Source organism: Lynx rufus, unplaced genomic scaffold (genome assembly GCF_022079265.1).
Source record: "Lynx rufus isolate CCGP_SWC_20201006 ecotype Redwood Valley unplaced genomic scaffold, mLynRuf1.p SCAF_6, whole genome shotgun sequence".
Taxonomy (NCBI): Eukaryota; Metazoa; Chordata; class Mammalia; order Carnivora; family Felidae; genus Lynx; species Lynx rufus.
The window spans coordinates 139,217,365-139,233,438 of NW_025814878.1; the positions used below are offsets into that span (position 1 = coordinate 139,217,365).

Sequence of the window (16,074 nt, forward strand, 5' to 3'; positions counted from 1 at the left end):
CAAACTCTCCAAATTGACATACGTGATCCTCCGCAATGCATAAGCAATCCCCGTGTGGTTTTCGTTGTTAATGTGGAGAGCATATTCGGAGAGCATACTAGTGAGAGCTACTATACGTCTGTTAAAAATGTGAGCATTTCTTGTACTTGGGTCAAATTTGATTATTTACTGACACCTTATAATGCTTTACACATTAACAGCTCAGTTCACTTTGCGTTAAGAGCTCAAGAGGTAGGGGATACTTAGGTTACAAAATGATTTTAAATGAGTCAACAGATATTCCGTCTTCTAGTTTTGTGCCTATCAATACCCCATCAACCCTTCACAACCCCACGGTGAAGCCGTCAGTCCAAGAAGCTCCCTCGTTCTCACATCCAGACGTCTCCTCGCCATCGTTTAATTCACCGTAGTGTTTGGTTAGCGTCATCTGCTATGCTGACTGTTCTCTACCATTTGGTACAGTAACTTGTATGTGTATGCCCCCCACTCTTTCTCCAGAACTTGAGAGCAAACTTTTAGGGGTTAGAGGTTTTCCAAACCTCTTTTAGTTCTTACAGCACCCATGATTGACTAACCTATGAGATCAGTGAATTTCAAGGATTTTTGTATGTGTGTTTCTCTACCGTTCTTCCTCTAGCAGGGCCCGTTTCTTCAAATGTAATCTTACGTGGAAATCTATAAAAGAAGAAGAAAATAGACACACTCCGGTTGGCAGGGGAGTGATTGTTGTGTTCTTCCCAAATATCCCCTTTCCGCCTACCCCTTGCTGACTCCACAGAACACCCATGGCTCCGCTCAATCTTGTCTGAAAAATACAGTGTTCAGTTCATATGTCATGGTCAAGCTGTGAGAAACCTTTTCATATCATCACCTCAGTTATTTATCTCAAGTATCTCGGAATTTGTGCGGGGAATAAACTTTGTGAGAGACAAATACATGAAGATGTCTGTGGGCTAGTGGTGAACTTATGTTTTATACAGTTTCATTGTCCATTTATTACCAAACTTCACTCCTTGTAAATACCATCCTCTCTGTTGGAAATATTTAGAAATGGAAGAATAGGAAGTTAAGTGGGTAACACAAGAGAATTAGATGTTTTCAGCAGTAAATGACTGAGAAAGGAAGTGCATGCAGGTTTTTCTCTGACTTGCCTGCCTTTTAAAAGAAGAAAGCTGACATTTTGCGTGCGTGCTGGAGAAAGGGGTGGTTCAAGATTGGTTTGGGGCATTCTGTTGTGTTCTGAAAGGTTTGGGTCATCACAGCTAGAGTCAGAAGCAGGACCCAGATAAAATAATGCTGGCCATGACGCAAGAGTTTGGTTTTGTTGGGCAGCATTCCTGTGCATGTGGGAAAGATTTCTTTGCAGGACGAGGAGGATTGACTTGAGTTCTGATCTGAAGATGTGCCAAGTTTTGCTCATCTCTAGAGCTATTTCAAATTAATGAGTAAGGGCAAAGAATACTTGAATACAAAGGCAAATTTCAGAAAAGGAAGAGAGAAGAGGAAAGGGGAGTATAAGGAAAATGTTAGATAATATTTGCTCTTATGTTATAAAATTTAAGCAATAGATTGAAGTCTTTACCAAATCCCGTATTCTAATAGCATCTCAGCCTTCACAACTCCGAAGTCTTTTACTCACGTTTCCCCTTCTTTTTTTTCCCCGCCTCCTTTTTCCTCTTCATCCTCTTCCTGCTCTACCTTTTTATTTCCTCTCTGTCAGGATGTTGGATGGAGTAATTCTTATTGTCTGCTGTCAAGGAATGCCTGCCAAAGCCCTTATGCTGCTGCGGAAACAGTCTGGCAATCCCACTGCCTTCTGCGGCCGGCCGGAAGAGATCGGCCCTAATCCCATGTTGTTTAGTGGCAATTGGACAAGCTGAGCTCCCCTAATCCAGTCACCTTTCTCCAGCAGGAGACCAAGTGTAGAAGGAGTAGGGTGTTAGGATTCAGTGGCCTAGCAGGGAGTATTTGCAAGGCCAACTCTCTGACAATTGCTGACAGAGATAATGACTCATCGGTTCTAAAAGAAAGGGAAAGCCACATCTCTTTCCTCAGATTCATGTGTGTTCATGAATCTAACCTCCCGATCCACTCTGTGTCTTTGTGGACAGGAAGAGAAGAAGATTGTCAGGAGACCCGGGGATGGGACAAAAAGCAAACCAGTATTATGGCCTCCTGGTTGTTTCCAGTGGTTATGATGCATGAGTTTGCTGTGGGTTCCCAAGGAGACAGATGACCCTGCAGCCAGTTTTCCCCGGTAGGGTGCTGGCAGGGCGAGGACACAGCAGCAGAGAGGTTGGGGGGGATACAGCAGGGGGCACAGCTGTGGGGGTAGAGAAAGAATCAAGCCCGAGTATTTTCCCTGGTAAATACACTAGACAGTAGGGTGCCCTCACTTGGGAATGTCCTGGAAAATCACAAGGGTGCCCCACAGGGAGCCACTTGCCACTCGAGGGAATTCAAGGTTAGCTCCTGTTGGCAATGAGGAGGCTACAGCGACACCGTGAAAGCCGGTGATGTCAGAACTTGACCATCTCTCCTCATCTCTGTCCCCTTCCAACGTGGCCCAGAGAGGTGGTGATCCAGAAGTGGGAGGGGGAAGAAACCTTGCAGAAAGTGACCACATTTGCTTCCCCCCGGTAGGTCCCACGAGCCACAAAGGGGCGGAGGAAAACACTAAACAGGTTGAGTGTGAAATGGAGTTGCAAGTGGGCTCGAATGGACTTTTGAGACCAAGAATAACTCAAACCTATGAGATGCGTCCGTGATGACGCCACCAGGAGGAGTTCAGTGCTACATGGTTGAGAACGGCCACTGGAGAAGGATAACACCATGACATGTTGGAATCTGCCCTGATCTGAGTGTTTGTGTTCCTCCCAATTTCTGATGCTGAAATCCTAAACCCCGGAAAGTAACAAATAGCAGCAGTACGTGGGGCCTCTGGGAGGTGTTAAGTCATGAGGCTGGAGTCCTCATAATGGCATTAGTGCTCTTCTAAAAGAGACCCCGCAGGGCTCCCTGGCTCCTTCCACCACATGGGGACACAGGGAGAAGTCTGTGACTTCCCTGCCGTGGCCTCCCGTGGCCAGGATGTAGAAAAATATTTCTGCTGGTTGTAAGTCTGTGATGTCTTGTTATAGCGGCTCAAATCTACGAATACGGTAGCCTACCAAGTTTTAGACGGCTCGGTAAGCCTCATACTGTGAGGGCACATCACAGCTTCATGGTGCTTACATTGTCTGTTCAAACATGGTGTGTGGCTGACTTTCAGAGAGTCCTGAGAGTTCCCTCTTTCTGGTAGCAGGACCAGCAGGATGCGTAATTATCTAATTCTTTGATTCTGGTCATTTGACCTGTAATAATTTACTGTGAACCTCAAGGAAGCCGTTAACGGTCTTGTTTCTAATGCTAGCTTCTGCTATTTGTGACAAATTTTAACAGGAACTGTTCAATGGTGGTGATGGATCTTCTTTGGATTCTCTACTAAATGAAAATGAGACACTTTGACGAATTGCTTTTTTTGATTTTGACGTCTCGGAGGAGTCCGTTTTTATTTTTTAAGATGAGACCCATTACACCCGTGCGTGCATTAAAAAGCTATAACACTAAGAGGAGCTTGCTGCGGGACGGATCATTAGGGACCCTCCCAGAAACGGATGGGACGGATACGGGCTTAGCAGTTGCTGTCGTAGACGATTCGGCACTTCAGAAGCTTGAGGTAACTGTCAATCTTATGTGAATCCCTGCGTAGGCAGTGGAGCAGGTTATAAAAAGCAAAGAGGCGAGAGTCTTCATCAGCCATCTGCAGGGACGGGAGTCCGGACCAGACGGAGTAGACCTCGTTTTCTCTGACTCCGGGATGAACCTAGTCACCAAAAAGATAGCAGCTTAGTATTACTAGTAGTCGCTTGTCTGCGTTCCTTCCCGTTGTCAAACGAAGATTTGGGGAAGAGGCATGAGCGTCAACGCTCTCTAGAGGGAGGCGTAGATTACTGAGCTGGCGTATCTGAGATCTGTTAATAGTCTGAGCAGTAGAAGCCGAATTCAGATGTAGGTTTTCTAACATGGATGTGATCACAGATGAAGCATATCTGCCCAGGAGTAAAGAGAGAGAGAACTACAAAGCTGGTGTGTGTATACTGAGAGAGATTTAGTCGCAATGGAGTTGCACCCTACGTATATATGAGTGTGACCGAGGGACAGTGGAGGGGTGGCTTCAGATTTCTTCCTTGAGGACATCTTTCGTGTCCTGAACCTTGTCTCTCGTGTGTTCTTTGTTCCAGATTTCTTCTGATACGTCACCATAATTACATTTATCTATTTCCCGCTTCACACCGATTCTCTTCTCCGTGTAGCGTATGGACGACAGACCTCAGAAATGATAGGGATGGCACCTGATGCCTTAAGGTGCAGGGCATCTAGTGCTGACTGTCCCTAAGAGGATCTGCTGAAATAGGAGACAGTCACAGTCCACCCTGGACCGATAACCCTCAAATGTCTATAAGTAGTAGCCGTTTGCTTTTGAGGTCTCTTGGGGGGGACATGCTGTGGAAGATGCCCGTGAGAAAGAGTGAGGGTGCCAGCAGCACGCCCTTCAAAGGCAGGGGTCAGTGGTAGGCTGGGGAGCCTGACAGTGATAACAAAAAGACATGGAGGGACGTCAGGGTGGGGCCCCATGGTGCCTGCTCCCCGGGCCGCTGCAAGCCGAGAATGCCCCGAGGACCCGGAGACCGAGTTGCCTGCTTGGCCACCAGGGAAGCTTGAGAGCTGCTGGGTACAAATGCAGGATGACCGTAGACCCTGATCTGCTGAACTGTCACCTGCAGAGTAAGACTATTTCCAAGCTGGGATTCTCTCCTGGAATTTCAAGTGTGTGTGCAGCGTGTAGTGTATGTTTGTGTTGCCTTGCGTCTTAGGTGTAATTTTGGTGCTTGGGCTCTAAGACGAAATCCACCATGCAGGGGACAATGATATGCCTAAGAATAAATAAGTCATTAAACTGAAGTGTTCTAGAAAAGTGTGGTGACTTCAGAAAGTAATGAAGCAAATAATTTGAAAACCCAGGTGTTTATTTCATGTCTCAAGGTGGAAATGTGCTGTAGGCTTCTCCCTGGAAACTGACAAAAAGGACACATGATGATGTGTACTTTGTACAAAACAAGGGACGTAGAAAATCACTCCTGCTATTCTTAAAGTCCTGTCTTTTTCTTTAGGTGACACTGTCTGAGAACTTCATAAAGCTGTTCGGATGTTAACTCATTCGTGTTGAAAGCATCCCATCTGATTGGAGATCTATATTGCAAATACTAACTCCATGTAAATTTGACATTAGTAGAGGAAATGAAATGCATGAGTTTTAATTTTGGGGCCCCCAATGGGCTCTGATTTTGAAGCCCCTCCCCCACCCCACCTCCCAATTTAGGAAGAGACAACTTTCTGCAAGTTACAAAACAAAGAAAATGCCAGAAAAGAAGCACTCCTGTCTTTTGTGACCCACGGAAATCTAGTGCTCGTGAGGCAGCATTGATACCCTGACCCCATCTTTTCAGTCTCCTCTCTGTGACAAATATGTGCAGCGGGGTGGGGCTGGGGTAGTGGCACGAAACACCATCTAATCTGATTTTGATTTTCTCTTTTCTCCCTTCCCTTTGTCCTCCTTTGGGGTGGGGGAGAAAAGAGAAAGAACCCAACCAGAATTTCAGTAGCAAGTGTCCTGGGATACTTTGAGGAACATGTTTATCTTGCAGATTCTGTTCTCTATGGGTTTCTTCTCCTGGGACATATTGTAAACCCTGGTGCCCAGGACGAGGAAAGCCTTTGGTGGATTCCTGTGTTGTGTGTGTGTGTGGGGGGGGGGGGTGGGGAACGCTTCACCTGTCAGACATCACGGTAGCATCCTAAGGTTCACTAACAATAGAATCCGCCAGTATGAATTACTAGAGTCTTGCTTTATTTCATAGTCGTCTGAGATAGAAAGTGCCTCAACTTTGGTCTTGCCCAGTGAGGTATTCAGAACTCACTTCCCACCATGGAGGTCACCTCTTTCATTAGTGAGAAAAACAAGGAAGCTCCGGGAGGCTGCTCACCTGGTGCACTATCTTCTCCATGCCCTCTAGAAGCCTCCTGTTTTGCTCCTCGATCTCAATGGCTCTGGACAGAATAGCATCGGGGGCTTCGTGCAGTCCTCGCACTTCCGTGACGAGGTGATACAGGGGGTCATTCCAGGACCGCAACACTCTGAGTATCATGTTCAGAAGGTCTTCGTGCTAAGCGACCACATGAAACAATCGCATTAAATAAATCGTAACACAGTGGGTTTGGTTAGCTTGTGATTTCTGCTCCCAGAGGCTGCCCCGAATTATCTCTTTGTTCTTCGTGTGTGCGCGGAAAATATTTTGTAGGTGCTTCAAGTTGTAAACATAAAAAGCTGAAGCTATTGGCTTAAACTTTGTTAAAATTAGAAAACAATCTGGCTGATTTGAATAACTGCTTCATCTAATGAGGCTTCTAGTTTATAGCATGAAGGATTTTGTTTTCCCTCGGAAATTCTACCATCCGCCCACTCAGTGAGTTCTTTTGTGTTTGACAGCTTTGCTGGTCCCAAGAGAGGTTTGCTGGAACTCGGTACGCACCTGCAGTACCTGACTCAGGAAAGACGGATTCCACCAGTGTCCATGACAGAGGGCCCAAGTCATTTTCATCCAGCGACTCATTCATACAAATGACTCAAATCATTCTTTAATGTATTCGTTTGTGATTTGTAATTTTTACTCCATGATATTAGAACAAAGAGCAAAGAAGACAGGGCATTCGTACATATGCTGTCCTCAATCTAGACCAACCCCTGTCCCTCTACTGCTACCAGAACAGTCCCTTCTGTTGACCCGCTCAGGTGAATAACAGGGCGTATGCCAGCTGTAGTCTGCAATGGAAGTCACAAGGGACGGTTGCCCCCTGTGGATCCCACAGGAGAGCCTTAGGAGAGGGTCGTCTCTGATAGAAAATACTTGCTTCCCTGAGGTCCATGAACTAAGCTAGTGTAAAGGAAGTGAGGAGTAGAGAAGAATCAAAGTGACAGTGCAATGGGAACATGTCCTCAGATACGAAATGGAGGGCCAGGCCGCACAGGGAATGGCCGTCTGGTTTTGCTAAGGCCGTTGTAGCATCATGAGTAAGAGTGAGGGCTTAGAATCGGATGAAGCCCGGACTCACAACTTACAACTCCTGTCGTTAGTCCAAATTCTGCAACCTCTCAGAGCCTCAGTTTCCTTACCTTGGCAAGTGTCCTCACAGTGCCCTGTGTTCTGGGATTGTTTTTGGTGAGGATTAAATACAGTGCATGTAAGTTGCTCTGTGAAGTGCCTGGCAATGGAGTGGCCCTCAATAGATTTTAACCCCTCCTCCTTCTCCTTCACCCTTTCCTTCATTTTAAAGTTCTTTTTGAAAGTTTATTTGTCAATAGAGTGCACACATGGGAGGGGCAGAGAGAGAGAGAGAGAGAGAGAGAGAGAGAAGATTCCAAGCAGGCTCCTTGCTGAGAGCAGTGCTGTCACAGGGAGGGGCTCGATCTCATGACCTGAGCCGAAATCAAGAGTCGGTCGCTTAACTGACTGAGCCACCCAGGTACCTCATCCTTCATTTTATCACCACCACCACCACCACTATTACTGAGCTTAGAGGACAGAAAGAATACTGGTACCATTAACAAAGCTGTGAAGAGAATCAGATTGTATTAACGGGGGTATGTGTGTGAAGATAGATGCTTATTTGAAGTCACGTTAAGACTGTGACCGCGGCAGAGAATCAGAAAGGAGAGATGACAGTGGTCAAAGAGTTGGGATGAATGACTGGGGCTTCGTATGCAGACTTTGTTGTCATCAGAACAGAGGCGATTTTTGCAGCCGTGAGAAACAATACATGACATTACAGGACAGGGGAGTCAGGGGAGAATGGAGAGGGAAGTAGGGGTCAGAGAAGTAGAAGCAGAATCAGAAGGAGAGCTTTGAAAATCAGCAAGACATGGCTCACCTGGGACAGTGCTCAGTGTTGTTAAATGCTGCCAGTGTAGGAGCCAAGGGTATCGTGTAAAAAATACAACTGCACTTGCATTTCTTACATACCCATGATTTTGCAAACCTTCTGTTTTATGCATGGAAGTCCAATTTGGTGCAGGCTTTCATACAATATAATACATGCAACCCTGGGTCTAAGGCATCGGTTAAAATAATGGTGTTTGCATCAACAACTTACAGATTTTTTATTTTGCTGCTACAATCTTTTTTTTTTTTTTTTTAAGTTTATTTGTTTTAAGAGAGAGAGCAGGGGAGGGGAGGAGAGAGAGAATCCCACGTGGACTCCATGCTGTCAGCTTGGAGCCAACGTGGGGCTTGAACTCATGATCCCTAGGATTTTGACTTGAGCCAAAATCAAGAGTCAGAAGCTTCACCGACTGAGCCACCCAGGCGCCCTGCTGCTACAACCTTGAGCCAGCATTTGGGTTTCACCACTGATTCTTCAATGACAGACTGTCTTTTCTCTTTGACTGCTTTTCCTCCATATTTGTCTGTGTGTGCAATTAGCATTACCTACTGTGGCACTTCTAAGAACGTGTAGCATGGTATTACCAGTGGTATTGGTGAGAAACGCGGATAAAAGACTCACATGGATCTGTTGGGCTTGCTCCTTGTCCTCAGGGGTAGGGAGGGAGGAAGTGTGACAGCTGTTGATGGCCTTGGTAATGAACCCCCGGCCCTGGGCATACCTTTTATCCTGAAAGCGAGCAAGCAGATGCAATTAGTTATAGGTGTTTGAGCATCCGTTAAATGAGCCCATTACCAGAATATTAACACACTTGATGTATAATCTTTTATTTTAAATGAGAACTACATGGAAAACTGAAACCAGAGCATTGAGAAAGTCACCCTTTCTCTGTGTTTTATTTATTTTGTACGTGCATTTTTTTTAAGTGTAACTCTTCTAGTCCCACCTTCTTTCCTTCTTTGTGATTTACTTGTTTAATTTACCCTTTCCACAAATTACTACTTGGAAAACAAACACTAAAAAACACCAAAAATATGAAGCATTAAATATTTTGTTAAGTTTCCTTTTTCTTTAGTATTTAAGCCACTGTTCTAGCGCATATATACCTATATTTTGCCATTTAGTATCTTATTTACCAGGGGTCCAAGCCAATATGCACCCCCTAATAGGCATTATTATCAAATTATAACTTTTCTTTGCCTGATACAGTAAAACCTTGGATTACGAGTAACTTGTTCTGCAAATGTTCTGCAAGATGAGCAAACATTTCTAATGAATTTTAACTTGATACATGAGTGATGTCTTGCAATATGAGTCGTACATGACACTGGATGTCACGTGATCACAACCAAGCCAATGGTTCTTGAAATTCGCTTTGATATACGAGTGCTTTGGATTACAAGCATGTCTCCGGAACAAATTATGCTTGCAAACCGAGGTTTTGCTGTATTTGAACCCCCACAACTGTGCCTCACCATGTTCATCATAGATGCATAATACCATTTTGTTGATTGCGACCAAATGGTAAGTCAAAAAAACAGGGCATAAAATTTTAGGAAATATTAATCAATGGACTCAGAATAAAAAACACACACATGCACGCACACCTAGCTAAGACATCGACATAAAAGTAATCTCTACGAAAAGTTGTGAAAATTAAGGAGATAACTGTGAAGATGTGAAAGACAAGATAGCCAGTCAAAAGTGGAGGAGGAAAGAAAAACCAGTGAGTGAAGAGAACTATGTGTATGTGTATGTATATATACGTATATATACAATGTATATATATATATATATATATAGTATCCATGTATATATACATGTATATATTGTATACATACATACAAACATTGATCCTCATTCTTTATGGTGACCCTTTGATTTACTGAACCTCTCATATGTATACTGTCTGCTCCTTGATTGACCTAAAAGAGTTAAGATACAACTTTCAAAGTACTGTAGTAAGAAAGAGAATAATTGTTTCTGATTCTAAACCAACCCTTCTATTCTAGTTCTAAACCTATACACTGGACATCTCAAAATAACACTTTATAGCATTTTGGGGTTTCAGAAGAGCTATCATTGTTTGTTTTCCTGACATGGATTCAGCTTAGTTTAACTTTGTTCAGTTAACTCCGTTCTGGGCAATGAGACTGTCATTTATTAGATATCTAGTATGATAGGTGAAGAATGCCTAGGGAGACCTGTACCCCACAGTCAAGGACAAGAAATCAGCATGCTTTCATTTTCTCAAACTCCACCTGAAAGTGCTTTTTGCCAGGTGTTGTTATGAAGGGATGTTCCCCCCAAAATTCAGTTGAAGTCCCGCCCCCGAAGTACTATATTTGAAGATATGGAGGTAAGGAAGGTTAAATGAAGTCATAACAGTGGAGTCCTGATCCGGTGGGGACCAAGAAGAGACCCCAGGAGAATCCCCCACCTGCACCCTCTGCCACCACGAGGACAGGGAAAAGGCAAGCTGGGAAGATGTGTGCACTTCTCAGAACCTGACTGCTGGTGTCCTGATCTCAGACTTCCGGCCTCCAGAACTGTCAGAAAATACATTTCTGTGGCTTAAGGCACCCAACCTATGGAACCCTGCGATGGCAGCCTAAGCTGGCTAATACAGGTGCTGAAATTTTTTAGAAAGTTTCTCTCAAGAAGGAGAATTAAAGGAAATTTTTACTTTTTTATTTACTTTTAAATGTTTCTTTGGGTGGGGGGGGGGGAGAGCGAATCCCAAGCAGGCTCTGCACTGTCAGCACAGAGCCAGACGTGGGGCTCCGTCCCATGAAGCATGAGATCCTGACCTGAGCCAAAATCAAGAGTCAGACGCTTAACTGACTGAGCCACCAGCCACCCCTAAAGGAAATCTTAAAAGAGTTACTGTACTCTAAGAATTCTTGAGGTTTCATGAAACTGTCCCTTTCTTCTTGTTGCACATTTTGCTAACCAGTGGCTTTTTTTTTTTTTTAATGTTTTATTTATTTTTCAGACAGAGAGAGAGCATGAACAGGAGAGGGTCAGAGAGACAGGGAGACACAGAATCTGAAACAGGCTCCGGGCACTGAGCTGTCAGCACAGAGCCCGACGCGGGGCTCGAACTCACGGAGCGCAAGATGGTGACCTGAGCTGAAGTCGGACGCCCAACCGACTGAGCCACCCAGGCGCCCCGCACCTTTCTTGTGTCAAGTGTAGGACAGCCCCTGCCTTCCCGGAAAGGCTCCTTCTGGGAAGAGGCAGTACTTACAAACTCGTTGAACATTTCTGAGGACAGGTTGTGGATGTAGTGAGACAGGATGACCGCGCGGTCGAACAGGTCCCGCAGGGACACCTGGCAGTTGACCGCCCCGCTGGGACAGATGGGCAGGGAGGCCACGCTCTTGCACAGGAGCAGGTCTGACAGCAGCAGCAGCAGGAACAGGAGTGACCCTGCTTACACAAAACCACGCACCGCTCTGAGGTGACCTGTGCGCCTGAGGCCATCACCGGCAACCCCGTCCCAGAAGCCTTCCCTCTCCCCGTCGCCCTTGGCACCTTCGGGTTCTGTAACAGCTGGGGCCGGGAAGAACCCACACCTTCCACCGTGTGACTCAGGGTCTATAATTATATTTGCACAGATAACATAGTTTGAGAAGCGGGTTACTCCCTGCATCTTTCTGTCGCTCCCGGGAGTGCTTCTGCACTCACAAACATTGGGAGCTGAAATGAACACTGAGCCGGGGTGTTTAAGTCATTCCTAGAAGTTAGTTCAACGTCTTGGGGGTTTCTGCAGATCTTTGGTAGTCGGGCTGTCTGTGAGGTTGTCATTTTTTAACTCCGTGTTGACTAATACCTGCATCTAGACCCTGAAATAGCACACACAGCACAGTGGATCTGTTTGTTTCACTTTCGTGACTGATGAGGCTAAACACGATGGACAACTGCTAGTATCCAGTACGAAGAGAACCTAACACGAAGCGATACGGTGGCCTCGATCTGCTCACTCACCTTAATAACCCCCGTGCACTTGCTTGACACTTTGACAAAAGCTTTGAATTTTTTTTTTTAATTTGTGTTTCCCAGTAACCTTGTAAGAGCTTCGACCTTCATTATTATCATCAAATTACATCGATGAAGCAGAAGGCTTCGAGAGGTTAAGTGATTTTCCTCAAGTCCTATCATTAGCAGGTGGAGGGGGCTGGATGCCAGTATGATCGCTTTGACTTTGCCACGTGGCATCGCACACACCTGCGGGCTCTCAGGCTTCATCCCTGCAACTGGCCAGAGCCGCGGCCGCGATGGCTCAGGGCTTGCAAAGGTCTTTGCGTTACTTGGAAAGAACAGTACTTTGACTTTAATGCGCGCTAACATTGTTTGTTAACAGAGAATGTAACGCACCACCTTTTAGCTGCAAAATAAAAGATACAAGTGTTGTCAAGTGACTCATATAACGGACTTTTAATTTTTCAAAAAAAACGTGGTATTTCCAAAAAGTTTATTTTAGGTACTTTATAGTCCTGTAACTTAGCTGAATGGATATTTTTATCTACAGGTGTAAAAAGAAAAAGTGCTCTGCAGATAGAGAAATCGGAATACCAGTTCTCGGAAATTCATAACTTCATAGATACTATTTAACTCTGGCCGCATGTATCTGTACATTTATCATCTGAAGGGTTCTCACAGTCCAAGAGGAGATAAAATAGATAAATGTTTTTGTTCTTCATTTCATAAAATGAGTTTTATGGTGGTTCCTAATTTTCTTTTTCTTGCAAATGTCAACCAAGAAAGTAAAGACGGTTAATTATTGCCAGGCTGTTTCTCTTTTTGAAATGTCATTTGGCCCAAACCCAGTTAACAGAATATCATAAGACACAATTCTATCCTTGTCCATATTATGGTTTCTGAGTTGAAAGTTGCATCAGGCTGACTTAGGTCGGCCAAACCGCATAAGAGGCCTAAGAACCAAAAAATGCTGGTTTCTACCTTCTGAAGTTGTGATAAACTGGACCCGTAGACATTTCTGGTCTTGTTCCAGGCCGGAGTTTCTCAACATTGGCATTATTGGCGTTTTAAGATGGATGGTTCCTCGTTCGGGGGGCTGTCTGGTGCATCGCGGTACATTTAGCAGTGTCTCTGAGTTTTACTCACTAGATACCAGTAGCACCCCCATTCCAAATTAAGACAACCCAAAACCTCTCCAGACTTTAGCCACATGTCTCCAGAAGAAGGAGGATTTCCAGTTGAGAACCAGCGTTCTGTTCCATTGCCCCGGTACAGTTGCTTTCTAGAGCAATGACTAGCCCTTCTAAACTCTGTAAACCTGAAACCTCTTGCTAAGAGAATACTAGCTCAGATTTCGAATTAGTGCCACCCCCCAAGAGTGTTGATAATCCAACAGCTCAGTGAGCTGTTGCACATACCTTTCAGCGACCACCCCTTGTTGTCCATGTTGGTGATGCTTTCGAGAAACACACTTCGCCAGAGAAGATCTGGTAGTCCAACGGCTTTCTCATTCCCAGATGTTGGCTTTATAAGCCTTTGACATCTTCATGAATATATTTAATCAGGCATTCCCTTCCCTGTACCAGTCATCTATTTCCGTCATTGAGATTACCCCCATAATTTCAAACATCAAATGGTATTTTATGTCTTATTCATATTCAGGAAGACATACTGGCCAGAAATGAACATTCTAGGAAGGATTGTGATTAATTAGAGCAAAAGGAAATGAGAGAAACAATGAAGATGAACTCTGGAGACTATTTTGGGTTAAAGGGCCCGTACAGCTACAGAAGTTGTACTTTACAGGAGTCACGAACGATCAAGTTTACCTTGACTTCTCTGCAGTCTCTTGAATCTACATTGTATTTCACTTAGGTGTCTCGTGTGTTATCGAAGGGTATTCTTTTTTCCCCAGTTTGAAATTGCTAGGTGAAGTCAAGATTTCAAAACTTATACAGGAAATATCAGGAGTGAGAAAATAGGACATTGGGTCCCCCGTGATGCTCTCATCACTTGTGCCCTCCTATTTTTCTTGTTTTTACACAGTGTGTGTTGTCCTTTTTAAAATGACATATGTGTATGTTTTAACTGGGTATTTTCATCTGTTTATTTCTTTTGACTCCAACATATAAATAAATGTAGATTGTCATCCCCAGTTTACAGATGAAAAAAAAGGCGGGAAAAAAGGCGAGATTCATTGTCAAGAATATAGAAGTAATTAGTCACGATAGATGCTGGAAGGATGGTTGCTTCGTGAGGAATCAGGGATATAAAGAAGCCTTGGAAATGAATCATTTAGCAAATACGGTCACGCATGAACAAGAAATCACCCCTGACCCCACTGGGAATTTATTCTGGGGAAGCAACATAGTGGTTTTCAAGGATGGACACACACACACACACACACCCTCACACACACACACACACACCCTGATATATAATGCAATAGAAGAAAATTCTAGGCAATAATTTGCACTCTCCTCAAGGATGGGGTGGAAAAATGATGACTGGTTTATAATTACTTTATTTCTCTGACTCAGCTCCCCTCTAGGGCCAACATGACAAAAATTCATCTTTCATGGGCTCAAACGTTCCATCCACCTCTTAGAGATTTCCTAAATGAAATGATTTTAATGAATAAGAACTGGGTTGTTGATGACTTTCTCTAATTTTTAAGTCCTTGCATGTAAATCAGCCTGTGACCTTCCCTTAGCTTTCATCTCACTGTGTGTCTCTCCTAGGAAATCGACAGGTGAGGTAATTTTTAAAATAATCCCTTTTTATGGCATTTACTTTTTCCATAGTTGCTCCTGCCACATTTATGTGATAGCAATTTTCCAAGCGCTCTTAGGGAGACCTAGAAATCTTGACAAAGAGTAACGTCACTTAAAAACTATCTTCCTAATTGCCTTAGCTGAAGCAATACTAAATTCTGAATCCTACTCATCAAGTGTGATGATGTATAGACTCTATCAGTCCAAAGCTGGGGCAGGATTCCATTCACTAGGAGGAGGTATCCATTTCCCCCCCAGACAGTGAAATTCTGAATTATTAAGAGAGCGGTGCCTTGTGGTAGAGAAATGAATGCTACCCTACATTCCCCTCTTCTTCTAGAAACTTAAGAGTAGGGAATCTTCCGTAAGAACTGACACCGTAATGTTCAAATTTAAAGGTGTTGGGACTTTTGTAGATAGCCAGGAAAAGAGCAGTCTAAGAGGACCTGAGTTGTGTTCATTCTGGGTGGCCAATTGATTTACTTGACTCCAAAGAGAAGGATGTTTCTCTGTAAACTCTCATTTGCTTCTTTGCTGCCTCACCGCCCCATGTTTCCTGTTAATGGGATATTGCAGTATCTAAATAATGCCAAAGGCGTATTTTATGCAAAAAGTCATAGTTGTCCTGTTTTTCTGCTATATATGTCACCCGCTTTCACCGTAATGTGGCTCTTTTAAAGATCTTTCTCTTTACCAGACCCTGCCCTTAACTTAGAGCTATAAAGACATTCACCAAGAATAGCCTGGTCTGGTGTTATTTACAAAAATTCATGTGTTTGCCATAAGCTGGGAGCTGATGATTGATTTCTGTCAAGTGGCTGGATAAATGGCTGAGATGATGTTAAAGTCACCATGAGGGTTTTAGTACCTGAAACGAATGAACAATTTTGTCGTCTTTCCTGAATGGTTCTGATTTTAAACATTAAGTAACATAAGGTGTCTTTTCCTTACTAATCAGAAATGGAGCTTGTATTTCGTACTGTCTTTTGTTTCTCTGTTTTTAAGTTTGGAATAATACTGTTCTTCTCGTCTCATGTATGATGCAAAAATATTTAAAATAGTTCACAAAACTTGAAAGGTGTCTACTGCAGGGTATCAGAGGGAATACTAAAGAGCAAAAGAAATTAAGTTTAAAAATCATCAGATTAGTGGATCACACTGATATTTCAATTTATATTAGTCATGAATTGCCTCTTACTAATAAAGTGAAATTTGCAGATGATAAAAAGCGTATTGTTTATAAATTGAAGAATTCCCCATACCTGTCTTCCAAAAC

At 43.8% G+C, this 16,074-nt stretch overlaps 1 protein-coding gene across 1 annotated transcript; it reads right to left on the bottom strand.

The window, feature by feature from the left end:
* Nucleotides 1-3,522: 3,522 nt before the first annotated feature.
* Nucleotides 3,523-13,496, bottom strand: PRL (prolactin). The gene is made up of 5 exons (XM_047101199.1): nucleotides 13,443-13,496; nucleotides 11,291-11,472; nucleotides 8,662-8,769; nucleotides 6,087-6,266; nucleotides 3,523-3,865 (listed from the first exon to the last, which is right to left on the bottom strand). Exons 1-5 carry the CDS (start codon nucleotides 13,468-13,470, stop codon nucleotides 3,674-3,676), a joined length of 690 nt encoding a protein of 229 aa, XP_046957155.1. The 5' UTR covers nucleotides 13,471-13,496; the 3' UTR covers nucleotides 3,523-3,673.
* Between the last annotated feature and the right edge of the window lie 2,578 nt (nucleotides 13,497-16,074).